This window comes from Pelecanus crispus, chromosome 13 (assembly GCF_030463565.1).
Source record: "Pelecanus crispus isolate bPelCri1 chromosome 13, bPelCri1.pri, whole genome shotgun sequence".
Taxonomy (NCBI): Eukaryota; Metazoa; Chordata; class Aves; order Pelecaniformes; family Pelecanidae; genus Pelecanus; species Pelecanus crispus.
The window spans coordinates 13,756,699-13,773,633 of NC_134655.1; the positions used below are offsets into that span (position 1 = coordinate 13,756,699).

The following is a 16,935-nucleotide window of genomic DNA, read 5'->3' on the forward strand; positions in this document are numbered from 1 at the left end:
CCCGTCGCCTCTGCCACCTGTATGCCCGGAGAAGACACGACCGTTTCGGAAGGCCCGAGGTGACCTTCAAACCGGGTCCCAGCCGTGGGGCGAGGAGGTGTTCCCGAGGCACAGGCGCAGGCACACCCGTACACGTGTTCCTCAGGAGCGACACACCGAGCAACACAAGCCCTGGGTGACGGATGATGTCGAGGGATAACGCGCCGCTTCCCTCACCCTGGCTTCAGGTCTTGGCTTAGACAAGGGATAGCTGGGTCCCAGGGACTGGGCGTACACAGGGGCCAGAGCGCACCGCTGGGTTGTTTCACCCCAAAGGAAGCCCGGCCATGAGCTCTGCCACTGAGCCACGGTGCGGTGAGAGCAGGCAGCTGGGAGAGTGGTTTCATGACCACACTCTTGTTCTGAACCACAGCAGTGACGCAGGAGCGCTCCCACAGCAGCAGAGCCCCAAAGCTTACAAAACTAACCTGCAAAAACACCCCATGAGATTCAGCTATGCAAAATCTACCGCTGCACAAAGGGGAACGAGCTGCGTAGTACGTGCCAAGGCAGCGGGAATGAACAGTGCAGCAATGGGACCGCAACACGCTCACAAAGCAGCCGGCAGAGCTTGCCCCTGGCTTTAGCAATGAATCCAGCTCCAGGACCACGCGGGGTCTCCCCCTTGCAACACAGTGCAGTGCCCCCTTGCTTGGTCTGCCACAGCTCCTCCTGCAGTCTGCTGTAGCCTGGGCTATGAAATGATCTGGTCTAAAAATACCCCTTAAAAGGGGGGGGACAGCCGGGCAGGACATTGCCATGTTTCCTGGACACGTGCAGGTGGGAAGCTGGTTGTGAGGCTGGGGAAGCGACACCGGCCAGGCATGATGCTCTCCATGCCAGTGCTTTGGGCACAGACCTGAGCAGTGCCTGAGCAGTGCCAGCCCTGAGAGCTATCTAGGCCACAGACCGCAGGAGACCTTTGCCTGTGTCTCAATCCTTGGAATAATTTTTAGGTGCAATGCCAGCAAGGCTCCTGCAAGGTGCTTTGTACCTGCAGCCTGCGGGGCTCCAGCAGGTGCTGCCCTGGGGCAAACTCTCGCTTCCTGCAGCAGGGCACGAGCTTGGCTTGAAATGCTTGCACTGCTGCAGCCACACATGGTCTAACCCCCCCAGAGCAGGCAGAGCAAAGCAAGAGGAGGCAGCACACAGCAGAGAGCACCTTTCAAAGGGCTCACACTCAGATTCACAAGAGGGACAATTCCCAAACCCGCACTCATTCGCTGTCCTTCCCCTGCAATTCCCCTAGTTCCTACCAATGCCAAGGATAATGGATCTCTCAGCATACCTTGATATTGGTACTCCAAGTCCTAAAGACTAAAAACCTTCACAAGCAGTTATCGTGGCTGTTCTATTTATAACAGTGCCAGTATTGCCTCTGCCACCAGAATCCTGATTTCCGTCCAGCCCGATGCCATTAAGATGCAGCGACGTTCCCCCAGCTCCAGCACTCCAGATAGAAAGCAGCTGGCCTGCCAGGCTCTGCCTTCAAGCTTGGTTTGTTTCTTTAAAAACTGGTGGGGAGAGCCCATTTGTTTTGCAGAAACACACCCATGAGATTTGTCCTCAGCCTCCAAAGATGCTGGGGTGGCTGCGAAGGGGAGCAGAGTGTAGATGGATGGAGGTTGGGGCGGTACATCCTGTGCTGTGGGCATGGAGGCTCTGCACTTTGAGAGCCCCTGGTTGGTTTGTGCTATGGGAGACGGGCTCCAATGCTTCACTTCGGCTGCAGCAGAACATGGTCAGTCACCCAACAAGGCAAAGCAGGAGAGGAGGGACCTAGGTGCTGCTGTGGGGACCCTGCACTGAGGCTGCACCAGCTCATTTTGGAAACTTGATGGGCAAAGCTGAGACCCAGCGGGGACAGTGTGGTGGCTCATGGAACTCCTGGCAAAGGCAGTGATGGGGCTGGCCCCTGTTCAGTCCCCAATCTGCTGAGATGCCTGTGAATGGTCTCAGTTCTTGCTTTCAGAGCTACGCGTGAAACCCATCAGTGTGCGAATCGCCCCAGCAGCTGTTCTCCCCTAGGATCGGGCAGACACATGCACTAGATGGAGGCAAGTGAAGCTGGAGCATGAATCTGAAGGGATGGACTCCAGGCTCCTCTGGGTGACTCTGGAGCGTGGCCGTCTGTGGGACACTCCCCAAAGCCTCCCCCTCACTGTCCCCTTTCCACCACTGCACAGGGATTGCTGCATGCACTCACACCATCACAAGGTAACTTCAAAACAGTGACTATGACTTGGATGAACAGACGGACCAACAGCCCTATGTCCGGCAGGGCTTTCCTATGCTGCGCAGCCAGAAAAGCCTTGGGGGCTACTGAGGATTTTCCTTTTGCCACTGGTTTTAGACAGAAAGTCCCCAAATAGAGTAGGAACAGATGGCCATGCATGAGCCTTTGGTTTGACAGCCTGGTGGCTCTACTGACTTCTTCATCCTTTGCTGAAGCTGTGCTTGTTCATCTCTGCAGCAGGAATAGCAAGAGCCTCTAGTAAAGCTGAGGCCATTCAATCCCAAAACATCCCCTGAAGTGACAGCTCTTACTGACAGAGCCTGTGCTGATCCCCCTTTGAGCAACAGCATCCCAGGGACACAGGCAGCTGGCTGCCCAGCCGGGTGTCCATGCTGTGCAGGGCTGATGTATGGTTCAATCTGAGTGTGTTACTGCAGACAGACACCCTCTTGACTTCAGCGCTTTGGCGTTCAAGCCTGTGTCTGCAATGTCGAAACACAAAACTGCTGGAGAGCATCTGAATGCAGAGCTCTGAAGAGACCTCCAGGCACAAAGTGGCTCAAGTGACACTGGGGCAGCAGCCGGGGCCTCTGGGTTGTGGATTGCTGCTTTTCTTCTCTGCTTCTCCTAAAATTAAACATGCCCTCAAAGGTGCATGGGGATGCAATGGGGAGGGTGCTCCCTCTGGCAGCTGGCTGCTCCTCTGCTCCCATTGCTTGCGCATTAGCCACCTCCCAAGGATTTTGGGGTCGCAAGGCTAATGCTGCCAGGCTTGAGCTGAGACAAAGCAGTGGCCAGTCTGGTCTGCAGCAATGGCTTCGGCTGCCTGCCCAGCCAGCCCACAGAAAGGACACAGGGTGGTGGGGAAAGCAGGGCATGTGCAACCGAACAACCTCATGGGGGGCTTCTTGGGGCGGCTGCATTCATTGTCAGACATTTGCCCACATCAGGCACCTGCGTAATTTCCCTGACACTCCTTGCAATAGCGAACAGCTACTTGGTGCTTCCCCTCTCACACACCTTGCAGAGAAAATGAAGAGCGGTGGGGCTGCAGCCAGGGAAGGGGGGAGCGGGGAGCTCGCAGTGGGCATTTCTGCAGCTGCAGCATACGCCGGCCTCATCCCAACCCGCTGCGGGTGCCCAGAGCTGCTCCCACCAGGCAAAGGCGCAGAACACAGGAATGCCCTTCTCTTTGGCCAAAGGCAAAAGGGGAAAGAGGAAAAAGCACTTGAGAGAAGGATGGGAGAAGCAGACAGCTGGTCGCCACGCTGGCGGCACAGCCTTCCTTTCTCTGCCAAATCCCCCGGGGAATTCTATGAACCTTTTTGCCACTTGAGCTGTGGGTTACAGGGCAGACGGACGCATCTTCTTCAGCAGCAGGTGCAGCAGGGAGGGCTCCTAACACCCTGCCAGGATGTTTCTGCAGAGCTGGGCCGTGTCCCCCCTGGGACACAGGGAGGGAAGGGGACATTTTTGGCCTCAGCCCAGCAGGGCTAAAGCACAGCCTGCACCTGGCATGCTGCGGGCACACTCAGCGGCATCCCACGCACCCACAGCCTGCAAGAGCGGCAGCACCCCCTGCCAGCGACGTTTCCTATTCACTGGTGATTTCGGAGCACACACAGAATGTGTGCTCTGAAGCAGTCTCGCTCGCTCTCTCCATCACGTTAAGACCTGCTGTTGCTCCGTGTCAGCTGTTGGACTGAGCAAGGACAGAGCTGCAGCGCTGGCGTTGGGCAGCAAAGCAACGAAACCCTTGGCAGGCAGGAGGGAGGGAGGGATGCATGGGCAGGCGACCATGGGAGGGGCGGCACTGCACTGGCGCGATGACATGGATGAAGTCAGTGGCTGCAGAGCTGTGCTGGGAGGCAGGAGAGGGTGGTAGGGGAAGAGCAGCGCTTCCTCGCAGGCGCAGAGTTTCTGCTCATCAGCGGCATTGTTCCTCTTTCATTTATCTTTACAGCTGGCTGCTCTCTGCTCCCCACACGGAGGATGAGAACAGCGTTTACTGAGAGAAGCAGCTTTCCTGCCAGCCTGTGAGTGCAGGCGAGCGGCACTGGCCACGGGAGCATCCTCGTGGGTCTTCCTGCTGTGGATGCATACAAGCCCTGAGCAGCCCTGCTAAGGCAACCACAGGGCTCAGGGAAAGGTTGAAATGGAGGATTCAGTAAATAAAACCCCACAAACCACAGAGCTCAGGCAGGATTGTGCCTCTGAGCGCCTCAACAGGGCATTTCAGCTGGCCAAGTCCCCTTGCCCTTACACCACTGAGGGCTGAACATCCACTTTCCCATGGAGGGATGGTTTCAGCCCACTAAGCCTTGCCGTCAGGAAGCACATGTTGCTGCTGTATTTACTGGTCCCACTTCCTTTGCAGCAGCCATTTGCACACTGCAGGGCTACTCAGAGCGTACACACATCCTTGCCAGCAGACAGAAAATTTCCTGTTCCTGGAAGCATTTGTGTGAGAGGCAATTTATTTCTCATGCATCTTCCTGGCTAAAGCAGGTTATGGTGGCTTTTGCTCTGCTATGACCACTGGGGAGAGCTGCAGGCAGGGGAGAGGACAAAGCCAGGACAACAGAAAACTTATGTACATTGACGGATGCGATAAGACAATTGCACTTACTTCAGGCAGGACAAGCCAGTTCATCATCTTGCCTTTTATCAGTGGCAGGGTGTCCGCTAGAGCTGTTGTTCCTGGGCTGATAGCACCAGGGGGGCAGCTGCTCTGCCCTGCAGCTGGTGCCCTCCTGCCTGAGCATTAACTATCACCTATTATAAAAGCTTCCCCAGTTCTTCCAAGTGTCATTTGCCATCTCAAGTGTTTTCCTGAAACCCACTTTGGACACGCCCATGGCAAAAAGCATGCACCGAAGGCTGGGGAGCAAGAAGTCACCGTGGAGGCAGGCAGGAGCTAGGTGTGTAGGTGTTATCCAGCCCTGACACTGTCCTGCATGCTGGGGCTGTTGAGAACTGACACAGGAGGCGATGCTGGGCAGGAGCTGAGGTGCCTTCATGCAGGAGCGAAGGATGCGAAGCGGGGTCCGCGCTGCAGTCCATCGGCACAGCCTACCCCCAGGCACAGCTGATCCTGTGTCACGGCTGGACATGGAAATGCTGGAAATGCTCCCACTCTGCCGGGGCAAGGCCTGTTTTCAGTGATGACAGTGACATCTCAAGGGACCAGGCTCATTGCCGCGTCGAAGGCCTTCGTGTACCAGCACAGGGGCTGCGGCAGAGGAGCAGTGCTCGAGCCTGCGGCTCTCCAGCACTGCTTGGTCCCAGTTTCCAGGAAAGCTGCTGAGTCTCCACAGAAAGCTGAGTTTCAGGCAGGACTACAGGCATGGATAAGCCCAGCGCTGAACATGACCATCCCAGTGTTTTTTCCCCTCCAGGTCCCTGCTCTCCCTGTGGCCAGGCTGTGAAGTGGCCATCCTCTGGGATGAAAGAGGCTGCAGACGAGAGAGCCTTGCCAGAGCATAGCCCTCCCAGACCCCTGTCCTGCCCACCTGGGTCCCCAGTGCCCACTCTCTCCCGGGCAGTGACCCCTTGCTCTGGGCCAGCAGCGGCAGTCCCCGCAGATGGGTGACCCTGAAAGCACCAGTGCCTGGCACTGAGGACCAGCTCCTGACCCATACTGATGCAGGCTAGGAAAGGAGGAGGCTGAAAATAAAAAAAGCTTCAGAAAAGAATGACAGGAATTATTTCAGGGCTGGAACAACCTGCCTCACACTGAGCGAGTGAAGAAGCCAATCTGTTTAGTTTATCTAAGGGAAAGTTAAGAGGGAACTTAGACGCATCTATAAATACCTACATGTTGGGAACATTTCTGATTGCCGCGGTCCTTTATCCTAGCAAACAAAGGCAGCAAAATTTCCTGGGGCTGGGAGCTAAAGCGAGAGAAATCCAGGCTAACAGCAAAGTGCAGATTTTTAATGGAAAGGATAAATAACCATTAGGCCAGCCAGGCTAGGGACACAGCAGATTCCCCATTGCATGAAGTCTTAAAATCAAAGCTAGGTGGCTACTGCTAAAGGAGACATTGCAACTCAGCCAGACATTTGGGACTGGATGCAAGAGCCGCTGCACTCCACAGCCTGGGACAGTTAGGAAGAAAGTCTGACTTAAAATCTGACTGTTCCCGACTGATCAGGCTCTCACCCCTCATGCGTTTTGCCCTGTGACTCCCCCATCTGTGGTCATGATTCCCTCCCACTGGCGGAGATTGGCAGCAGAGCTCATCCTCCTGTCGTGTTCAGGAAACCACCGTCCCACCCTTCCAAAACTGCTAAAGATTTGGTGAATGTTTGAAAAGGTAGAGAGTAGCAAGAGGAAAGGGAGAAATTAAACAGTAAGGGAAAAAAAAATGGGGCATTACCCATTTTATTGCAGTCCAGAATAAGAAAGGAAACATTTAAAAAGGAGAGAAAAGAAGCAGTGCAATTTTCATATTTAAAATATTTCGGAAGAAGACTTTGACTTAGCAAACAAGCATTATTTCAAACTATGCCAAGGAGAACAACATTTTCACATCATTTTAAATCTGCGGTGAGCTCCATCCATCCCGGCCACTTCTTCCCTCCCAAAAGTGCATTTTGCCCTTCGCTCATCTCTAAACTCCCCTCAGATGTGTAGCCCGAACAATGCACTCGCTCCAGGAGGAAGCTGGGATTTACAATGCACATCCAAATAAATGGCATTTCCAAGTAAATAAGACAGCAGAGAAAAGCTCCTGGTAAGCTGAGGAATGGTCCTGCCATTTAAGAGCTCAGAGAAAAAAATACGGAAATCTGCAACGTGGGAGTGTGCCAGCGCTGGGGGCGAGAGGGATGGGGCTGGGAGGATTTCCAGCTCCACACAGCCTCTTTATTTCTGCACCATAAACACCTCTGAGCCCTGAGGGCTGACACTGGGCCATAGCAAATGCTAACGCGAGGGGATGATTTTGGTGTTGTCCAGCCCCTGGCATGGGTGACTGCTAGATTTCCTAGCCTGAACATCACCAGAATAGCCACGAAGAAACACTGCTAGCCCCAGGGGAGCAAAACACCTCCCCGGCACCATCCCCACGGTGCTACGGGCACACGGCCCCGCTGCTGTCCCCTCAGTGCCAGCCGCTGGCTGGGCTGGCAGGGCGGGACGCGGTGTGGGGCGCACGGAGGCTCACCTGGGGCAGGGCGCTGCGAGAGCCGAGCACCAGGCTGCAGACGCTGGCCGGTGCCTCCGTCCTCCGTGCCGTCACCTTCACCAGCCGTGGCGGCGTCCCTGGCGCGCTGTCCCCAGCCCCTGCGGGAAGCCTCCGCTCACCGTCCCGGGACGGATCCTGAAACAAGACAAGGGGTACACATGGTAGGGCAGGCCAGCTGCCTCCATGCCCCCCCCCACTGCTTCTGGAAGGGCTAAAATGAGCTTTATCCCATGCAGGGGGCTCATACTGCCTTCTGTGAGCATCCCACAGCCTGCCCTGGCACTGGCCCCGTGGGCAGCAGGGTCATTGCAGGCAATGGTGGAGGCTTGCAGGCAGGGGACTCCAAGACTGTCCCGCTGCCGGGCAGGGGCAGCTCCCTGTTGCATTTCACGTTTCAGCAACACAAGATACCTCAAACATTTTTTGGAGAAAGGAGGAGGGATTTGATGGTGTTGATGGGCTTGGGTTGTGTTCAGTGCCCTGAGACTGGCCGCTTTGCTTGTCCCCGCTGTGCGCAGGGCACTGTGGGTGGAGCAGGAGTGCCCCTCACGCCAGCTGCGCCAGGCCCACGGCTGCTTCCCCACTTATTTCCACATTGATTTTTAAATGTCCTTATTGACTGTCACATCTCCTCGGGGCCCCATGGACTGGCCTGGCTGCAGAGGCTGGCACCTGTTGCCAGCAGAGCTTGCCAGTGGGTGGATCAAGGCTACAGGAGACCCAAAACACTGAAGCAGGATCCCACTGCCTAAACATCACTAAAAATTCATTTATAAACACAGACTAGATCTGCAGGTTTGCCTTTAACTAGAGGGACTGTCAATGTGAAGGGGGTCAAGAAAAAACGGGACTAAAATGGTTCCTGAGTCAGAGGGACACAGATATCTCCTGCACTGACTGTGGGCAGTTTTGTCCCCCCTGTTCTTGATCATCAAACTCCTTTAAAGTGTTCTTCCTTAGGAGACATCATTCAGCTCCATCGTCCCTGTGTGCCACACAAATTTGGTGTCCCCACAGGTATGTGATAGGAAGCCAGTTCAGTCCATGAGGCAGAAATCTGGTGTTTCTCTGATATCATTATTTCACTGAAAGGAGAAATCCCTGGATTTTTGCATTTCTGCATGAATGTTCCCATATTCCTAGTTCAGGGGGATCCCACAGCACCCCTTGGCAGGGCACAAGGCAGTGAGAGGGTGACAGGAAGAGGGCCTGCAAAGGCACGAGGCAATTTTATTTACCTTGGTGCCTTTGAGGTAACTGAGACCCTACTGCTCAATTTCTGCCTCCCCACCTGGTGCTGTATCTTTCAAAAGGCTGTTGAAAATCAAAGAGAATGCAAATAAGAGAGACAGAAGTTATCTGAAAGCTGGAAAAAAATCCCAAAAAGGGAAACTTAAAAGACTCAACCTACTTCACTTATCAAAAGCAGCCTGCGAGGTGGCTAGATCAGAGTGCTGAAACACCTCTGTGGGAGACAGCGTCAGACGGGAGCAACTAATCCAGCTGCAACAGCAAAGCAGGAACCAGAGCTGGAGCTGAAGTGATTTGCATTAAGAGTAATTCAATTAACAGTTGTGAACCAGAGAAGTTGCCTCATTAATGAGACAAGCTATGACAGAGGAGATGTGGAAACACCCTGGGTGTGAGCTGGCTGGGCTGCGGTGGCCAGCAGCCTCCATGCCCCTTGCCCCCGCCTTGCTGCAGGAGCTTGTAGGGTCTGGGCCCGCAGCATCAGGCTGGAGCAGTTCTTACCTCGGGGAGGTTTTGGGGCTCTCTGAGTGTGACTGCAGAGCTGGACTTGCTGTCTCCATGCTGCTGCCTGGCTGTGCCGTGATGTGCATCTGGGCTGGGACGCTGCAGGGGTGCAGAGCGCAGCGTGAAATCGTAGAATTCATGGATATCTGCAAAACAGCATGAGAAACATCCACAGGACTGGGGAGGCAGTGCAATGCCAGCGTCCTGCATGGGGTGCAGCACCTGCACCCACCCACTCTTCTCCCAGAGCTTCATAAGTCTAAGCCCTCTGTGAGAGGCTGGCACCTGAGTGATGGGCTGGGACAGAGCTTTGTTGGCTCCCCACCCCTGCTGCGCTGCCCACCATGCCCCACCCTGCAAGGCAAGAGGTGCAATGGGGTGCCTGGCTCAGCGTGCAGTGCCCCATGGCTGTGGAAGGCATGGGCATTTCCATGGAGCAATGACCACACGCTTCACGGGGACTAAGAGCAAACTGTGCTCAGCAACATCAATCATAAACCCACCCCATCCCACTCTCATCCAGGCTGTGCCAGCCCCATGTGCGGTCCCATGTCCCTTCTGCTCCGAGAAGCCTCCTGCGCCAGGCAGCCCCTGTCTGCCCGCCCTGATGCTGCCAGGCTTTTCCCTCCCCATTGCTGCTCCCCCGTGCCCCTGACCCGCAGAGGGGCTCCCTTCCCACCAGGACAGGCAGAGAGGGCACAGGGCACCAGGACAGCAGGCTCACGGTGTACAAGCTCTAAAGCTGATGGCTATGGCAGTGTTATCTCCAGCTCCTTCCCTGATAAATTCCCTCTTCCCACCTGGCACGATACTACCTGTGCGCTGCCGCAAGCAGATGCCAGGTATCCTCACTCTGGGCTCCAAGGACCTGAGCCTGCTGCTGTAAATCATAGTGGCTCCAGAGAGAGGTGTGAGAATGGGGTGTCCCAGCCCTCGCTGCTCCAGAGACAGTTACGGGGCGGCAGTGGGACCTGATGGCAGCTGCTGCCTGGGTGTAGCTCCAGAGAGGCTGTAGGAGCCCAGACCCTCTCCTACCCCTGCCAGGAGCATTTTACCCTCTCCTGGTTACATGTGGAGGATTTCAGGGAGAAGCAGGGCTGCAGTGGGCTTTGCTCCTCCGTAAAGAAGCCCCCACTGCCATGCACTCAGGCAGCTGCTGGCCCCCAGCCAGCCCCCAGCTCATCCCCAGAGCCAGGTCAGACAGGGACCTCCAGATCCAGCACCTCCATAGGAGCAAGGAAAGCCAATATACCCATTGCAGAAGTGTTTAATTTCAGAAAGGGAACTACGTAAAAAATGAGAAGCTTTTTTAAGAAGAAACTGAAAGGGGTAACAAAGAGGGTAAAACATTTGTGGGAGGCACTGAGCCTATTTAGAGAGACCCCACTGGGATATCAGAGCAAATGCACAGTGCCTGGCCAGAGGATACTGTAAAGGCAAAAGGGAGGACAGCAAGGCTGGGCTGCAGGGGAAGGGAGGCTATTAAAAGCAAGAAGACATTCATCTAAACAGCTGAAGCTGTGTCCAAATGAGAAAACCAGAAAGGATGGTGAATGCTGCCAGGTTAAAGGTAAAGCTCCAAAAGGTCGGCTAAAAGAGTTTGGTAAACGCCTTGCAAAAGGCATAAAAAAGTAATAAATCCCGTCAAGCACCTGGGAAACAGGAAGCCTGGCAGAGCCGGCAGGGCCAAAAAGTCATGGTAGCATAAACAAGCACTTGGAACGGTGAAAGCTGCAGCAGGAACCTGAGTTAATTTTCTATACCTGTGTCCACTGCGGAGGAGGCTGGAGGGCCCCTCTTCTTCGAGTGACCCCAAGGGCAAGCAGTGGGTCTCAGCTCAAGGGGACCATGGCTGTTCCCCCAGCACTCTCTGGCAGCTCAGGGATGAAGCAGCTGCACCAGCCCTTCAGTGTGCAATTTCTCACCTGAAACTACGCCACATCGAGGCACCATGCAGTATTAAATGCCCACTTTATAAAGATTCCAAAGGAAATCTGGTGAGTGCTGGGCAGTCTAAGCAGGGACATGCTGAGCACTGCCCAAGGCTATTTCCCAGGGAGGGTTTCACAAAGCAGGATTGTACCCCCGGATGCAAGTCCTCATCCTCTCCCTGTGCTTAACCACATGCTCATGCACTGCAGCGGCACATCCATGTTGCAGATGGGACGGGGAGCAGCACTGACCCCCATCATCCAGCTCCCAGGGGCTGCCTGGTGACCTCCCAGCCACAGAGAGAAAGCTGCTATAAATCTCAGCTGCTGGCAGCGTGGCTTTGTGCCCACAGGGAGCCCAGCCAGGCCGTGTGGCCGCCCGAGCCCAGAGAGCACTGTGCCACTGCCCGGCATTGATGCTGCTTTTGGAGCTGCTGCTTCACACTGCATCATCGCCAGGATCTGTCCTGTGCCCTGGCAGAAGTGGGACAGCTGGCAGTGACCGGAGGAGTGGGAGTCCTGAGATCCACCCACTGCACCTGGGGCACCTCCTCCCCAGTCTCCCAGGTGCTGAGCGCACTGCTGGCTGCCCCCGAAGCCCTCCCAAATCAGACATGAGGTCACGGCAAGCAGTCATCACACAGCCAGACAAACAGGACTTTGTTTTCCTGCAAAAACATCTCTCCCTCTGGTTATAAAAATAGTCATTGTGTAATGGGATAGCAGGGGCCCCTGGCTGCGTGGATTACACTTGGAACGCAGAAAACCTTGCAAAAATGAAACCAGGATTTGAACAGCCCCATCGCGGGGGTGCACCGCTGCCGGCGTGCCCATTTGTCACCCATCTGCTGCAGGAACACAGCCTTGGGCAGCCAAGCTGGCAAGGCGCCTGTGGAGCCCTAAGCTTGTCCTCTGAAGCAGCCGCTCTCCACCTCTGAAACCCTCAGCCCATTTTAGACACTTGCCGGGAGAGGGAATCGTTGCTGGCACCAGGGATTAAAGGCGTTTCAGGATTGGGGGACGGGGTTTGGGCAACGAAGGGCGTGGCCATGACAGGACTACATTTTAGGACACACATGCATGTGACATTAAAGATAATTTAAATACATGCTGGTTTCCTTCATTTCTTATAGGCATTACAAGTTGCACAAAAGTCTGCCTCACCTGCACACTTTAAGAGCAGCGCTACCTGAAAAGCCTCAGTAAGCGGACGTTGCGGTAGCAAAAGATGATGCTGCATGTTCTGTCTTACAGCCCAATTTTGGTTCAATGACAGTGTTAAATCTGCTCTGGATCTAATAAGGAAGAGTAACTCAAGATTTACAGAGATTAGAATTTGTCTAACAATTTCCTCCTGGGGTCAGTACATTAAATAAATGTCATTAAATATTTCTATAGCACCAACATCCAAGGGCTAATACAGCACCCTTGTGCCAGCCGGCACGCGTGCTTCCAGAAAATGACATGTCTTCCCCGACGCGTGCACTGTCATCAGCTATGTCACCGCAGATTTACCCCAAGCAGAAATCCAGCCTCACACCAGCCCCCCAGCCATGGGCCCACTGCCTTAGGGAGGATTCACACCTATGGCCGCCACAGCAGAACTTTCAATCAAACAACAAGTTTCCATCTTTGGTTATGGGCTAATTTGCAAGAGGAGGAGTCCTCAGGGCTGGGAATCCTCCAGATTCCTCCAGTTTCCAGTGACTCCTGCAGCCACCCAGCGAAGCCATGACCGCCATCCCCACAGCACTGCTGGCGACCTGAGTTCCCAGCTAGAGTTTCGCGCCCAGAGAAGCACCGTGGGTTGGCAATAGCATGCCTCTCCTCATGCCTCTGCAGCAGCAGGGCTCTCCAGGGGGAACCTTTTTTGGGGTAAAAGGAGCCATGGGGAGGGTTGTGAGCCTGAGCCGCCGACAGGACCTCACTAGGGTCTGTGCCAGCCACTGCTTGGTCATGGGAGAGGAGCTGAGCCCCAGAGGGGCTTTCGGGAGGAGCTGTGCCCTTTGGGCTGCTAGCAGCCAGGGTGGCCGAGCACACACAAACCCTTCCTGTCCACCCAGCTTTGCCTGCTGCAAAGGGCACAACGGCCCCTTTCAGCCCTGGCTCTGGGAAGGAAAGGTCAGGGAGCTGCTTCTGCGTGCGAGCCCCATCCTCCCTGGTGGCACAAGACAAAGCCAAGCATTTCTCCGAGGGGCTCCAGGGAGCAGAGGGAAAGCAGGGCCACGATCGCTCCAGCCGCAGCGTCCCTGAGCACCCTTTCACTGGGCTGTTTCCCTGCAAGTCACGCGCTTGGCTCCATGGCCTCATACGCAGGGAAAGAGGGGCCAGGAGGAGGGAGCCAGTGTAGCCTGTTTTCCCTCTGCACCGCCAAGGAATTTCTTTTGTGTGGAGCAGGGGTTGGTGCATTCCAGTGCAGAGCAGCTCCCGCATCACTGCACTGAGCCAGCGGCGGGTGCCGGGGCAGGAGTAGTCCTGGCAGAGTCAGTGTGCCCTGGGGCACGGGTAGCTCCTGGGAGAGGGAGTTGAGTCTGGCGCGGTGGTCAGAAGGATTTAAGGGGCTGTGCTGTGCTCAGAGGAGTCTGGCAGAAAACGGTGCATGTGCGGAGCAACACTGGGCACGTTCACAGTGACAGATACATTGAGCCCTGGACACCACACAGGCTAGGATCTGAACATCCCAGCAGATCCTCCCCTGGAGCTGGGCAAACTGGGACTTCTGGAGTCCACAAAACAGCTTATTCTTAAAAAAAAAAAAAAACCCCAAACCATATGGAAAGCCATATCCCTGGCATTTTTCCCGTGGACCAACTTGGAAAACTGTGATGTTTGGCACTTCAGCTAACTCTACTATGGCATAATGCATTTTGGTGTTCAAACTCAAGCCAGCCAATGCATGTCTTAGGAGAGCATTACCTGTAGAAGCATGCAATCTGTGGACAGGGATCTACCATGCTCATGCATTCATGTTCCCCAGGGGCTGAAAAAAAAAGCAGGCCCATGTTTCTGAAACGCTGCAGGGGGCCAGACCTCTGCAGGCTGAGACCCCTCTGGAGTGAGAAGTATCTGGCACGGTGTGGGGCAGCGAGACGGAAGCCTCTGGGCGAGGAGGCGTACCTGTGGCTCTCCTTTAAATCCTCCTCCCTCAGATAAACTCTGAACCAGCTCCATGACTCTGAGCAAACTTCAGACAGAGACACAGCAGCCCACTGGGAAAAGTGGGGGGTAAAGAGCAAATAAAATAGAAATGCTCCACCACCCTCCCAGAGCTGTCACTACACTCCAGCGGGTCCACACTGCGGACACCGAGCCACCCTGGTGTGTGCCAGCTATGTGCAGGCACAGCAAGCACGCAGCCGGACACAGCATTACACGTGTTCACGCAGGGATGGAGGAATTCACAAACCCATGCTCCGGGAGGGCGGAAGTAATTAATGCAAATTCCTAGTTAGATAAACACATCTAGAGAAAGCTGCTCTGGCACAGGGGAACTAATATCCTGTTAAACCAGTTGAAAAGGTCACCAGCAATCAAGCGACACTCCCTCATGCCAGTGTTGACAGGACACCACGACAGACGGCTTAGAGCAGGGAGCTGGGAAGTCTGTGCAGCATCTGCATGCCAGCATGCAAACTGCAGCCAGCTCGGTGTGCACGTGGACATGCTCTGTCCAGCTCCACTCTCTCCACAACACTTCTGCACTAATATGGACAGCCTGGGGCTTTGGGAAAGCTGCTTCACTACCTTCATACAGCCCCAAGGAGGGCTGAGGGAGCACACAAAAGCAGCCAGGGGTGTTGAGCTTGTGTCAGGTTTGCCAAGGCAATCACAGCCCTGCTGGGGACCACTGCCTCCAGCATGGGACTAACCATGGGCTGGGGACTATTTTGAGAGTGGGTTGTATAAATGAAGAGGCAAGAAAGGAGATGCATGCTGGTCCCTTCAGCATGGGGGCCCACTGCCCCAGGGAGCCCTCCTTTGCCACGTATCTCTGCTGCTGATGGCACAGACGTCCCAGTGCAAGCCCTGCACAAGGACACACCGGAGCTGAAAGCCTCCAGGTGATGCTCCAACGAGAGAACAAGGAAAGGAGAGAATAAAATACCTCAAGACACACCGCTCATCCCATGATTGTATTTCATTTTCAATGGATAGCCTGAAGCACAGAGGAGCTGCTGGCAACTTGGGGCTCTGTGGGCATAGAAAGGGGTCTCTGGCTGCAGAGGTGCAAAGAAAAGGCGAGAGCTACTGAGAGAGGAGAGCGATAGCGATGGCAATGGCGAGCACCAGGGCTGAGACAGCCTCGGGTCAAAACGCACCAAGAATGAGGCACAGACCATGTGTGGAGCTCTGCACCCTGGGGCCCGGGTCCTCCTCTGGGGTGCAGAGCTTCTGGGGTGCTTTCCCTTCCTTCCCAGCAGAGAAACTTGGCTTCTCTCCCAGGAGACCTGGGAATGGAAACCCCCAGGGCTGTGCATACTTCCCTGAGACGCACAGCGAGTGGGACTTAAGGAGAGGAGCTGAGTGGGAGCTCCTGCCCCTCGCCAAACTGCACCTTCTCCAAAATTAGGGCCCTAAGTGAACCTGCACAGCCAGGATCTGGTCTGCTCTGGCAGGGAATGGAGCCAAGCAACTTCAGAGTCCAAAACTATCAAATTTTTTTTTTCTAAAAAATACTTTGCAAAGAAACTGCATTTCCAAATGACCTTGTTCAGCGAGATAGCCATACATCTTGCACAGAGAAGCTGCGTAGTCCAGTGAGACTCCAGCTGTGTTTATGGAGAACTTTACGCTGCACTCAAAATAGCATTTTCTGGTGCCCAGCCCCAAGACGAACCTCACTGTCAAGCCTTTTTCTTGTATGAAATGGAGCCTCTTGCACAGTGTATTATGTGCAAGCGCTTGCGGGTCTAAGCACAAAAAAGGCCAGGATACTCCAAAAGGAGCTGGGTACGTGTGGATTCTCTCTCAAAGATAGAAAAATTTAGTTTCCCTTTGGGTCTGCAGCAAGAATAGAAAGTAACAGGTTGTGATGAGGCTGAGGGGTGCAGGGAGGAGCAAGGCCCTGTGGTGGAACGTCCTTGGTACAGCAGCAGAGCTGGAAACCCAGCGGTGGTTGTGGACACACCACGCCTGCACGGCACAGAGGGTGCTCACGGCATTGCAGCATCCTTTAGCGGGTGCTGGATAGACCTGGCACGGCCCAGCAGCATCCTTTAGCAGGTGCTGGATAGATCTGGCATGGCCTGATGAAGAAGGCTTTACCCCTTGTCCACAATCACCTGACTGAGGATTCCTGATCATGTCGCAAACACCCAGCAACTCATTACCAACCCTCCTGCCCAAGCCCTGGAGGGGAAAGACAGCCCAGCTCCCTGGTGTTACAGGCACCCATGTGTTTGCACAAGACACACCCAGCCTGGTCAGTGCCAGGCACCTATGCAGGATGAGGCCCACAGGAGAGCCCACTGACCACAAAGCCCCAGGGATCACAAGGCAGGGGCTTACCCAGCAGAGCCTGGAAGAGTTCACTTTGGAAGATGTGCGAGACTTTTCCAATGGAGGCTTTTAGCTCCTGCTCCTCTGGGGACTGCAGGGTGCTTTGGTATCTGGTCAGAATTTCCACTGCCCGTTCAGTGTCTGCAGAGATGACACAGGAGTAACAAGGCATTAACACTGAAAGATGGACAGGCATCGTCAGGGAAGGCTCAAGTGCAGCCTTGGAGCAGTGCAAAGGGCTCACCTTGATAATGCCTCAAGTTGCCCTCCAGCTCTGGATTTTT

General features: G+C 54.8%; 1 protein-coding gene across 1 annotated transcript in view; it reads right to left on the reverse strand.

The window, feature by feature from the left end:
* The window catches only part of DLG3 (discs large MAGUK scaffold protein 3), a 77,741-nt gene that overhangs the window by 58,779 nt on the left and 2,027 nt on the right, over nt 1-16,935 (reverse strand). The window contains exons 2-4 of the mRNA XM_075720789.1: nt 16,661-16,792; nt 9,219-9,367; nt 7,446-7,601 (exon numbers count right to left, since the gene is read on the reverse strand). Of these exons, the coding sequence (XP_075576904.1) occupies nt 7,446-7,601; nt 9,219-9,367; nt 16,661-16,792 (437 nt within the window). The remainder of the gene's footprint in view (nt 1-7,445; nt 7,602-9,218; nt 9,368-16,660; nt 16,793-16,935) is intronic.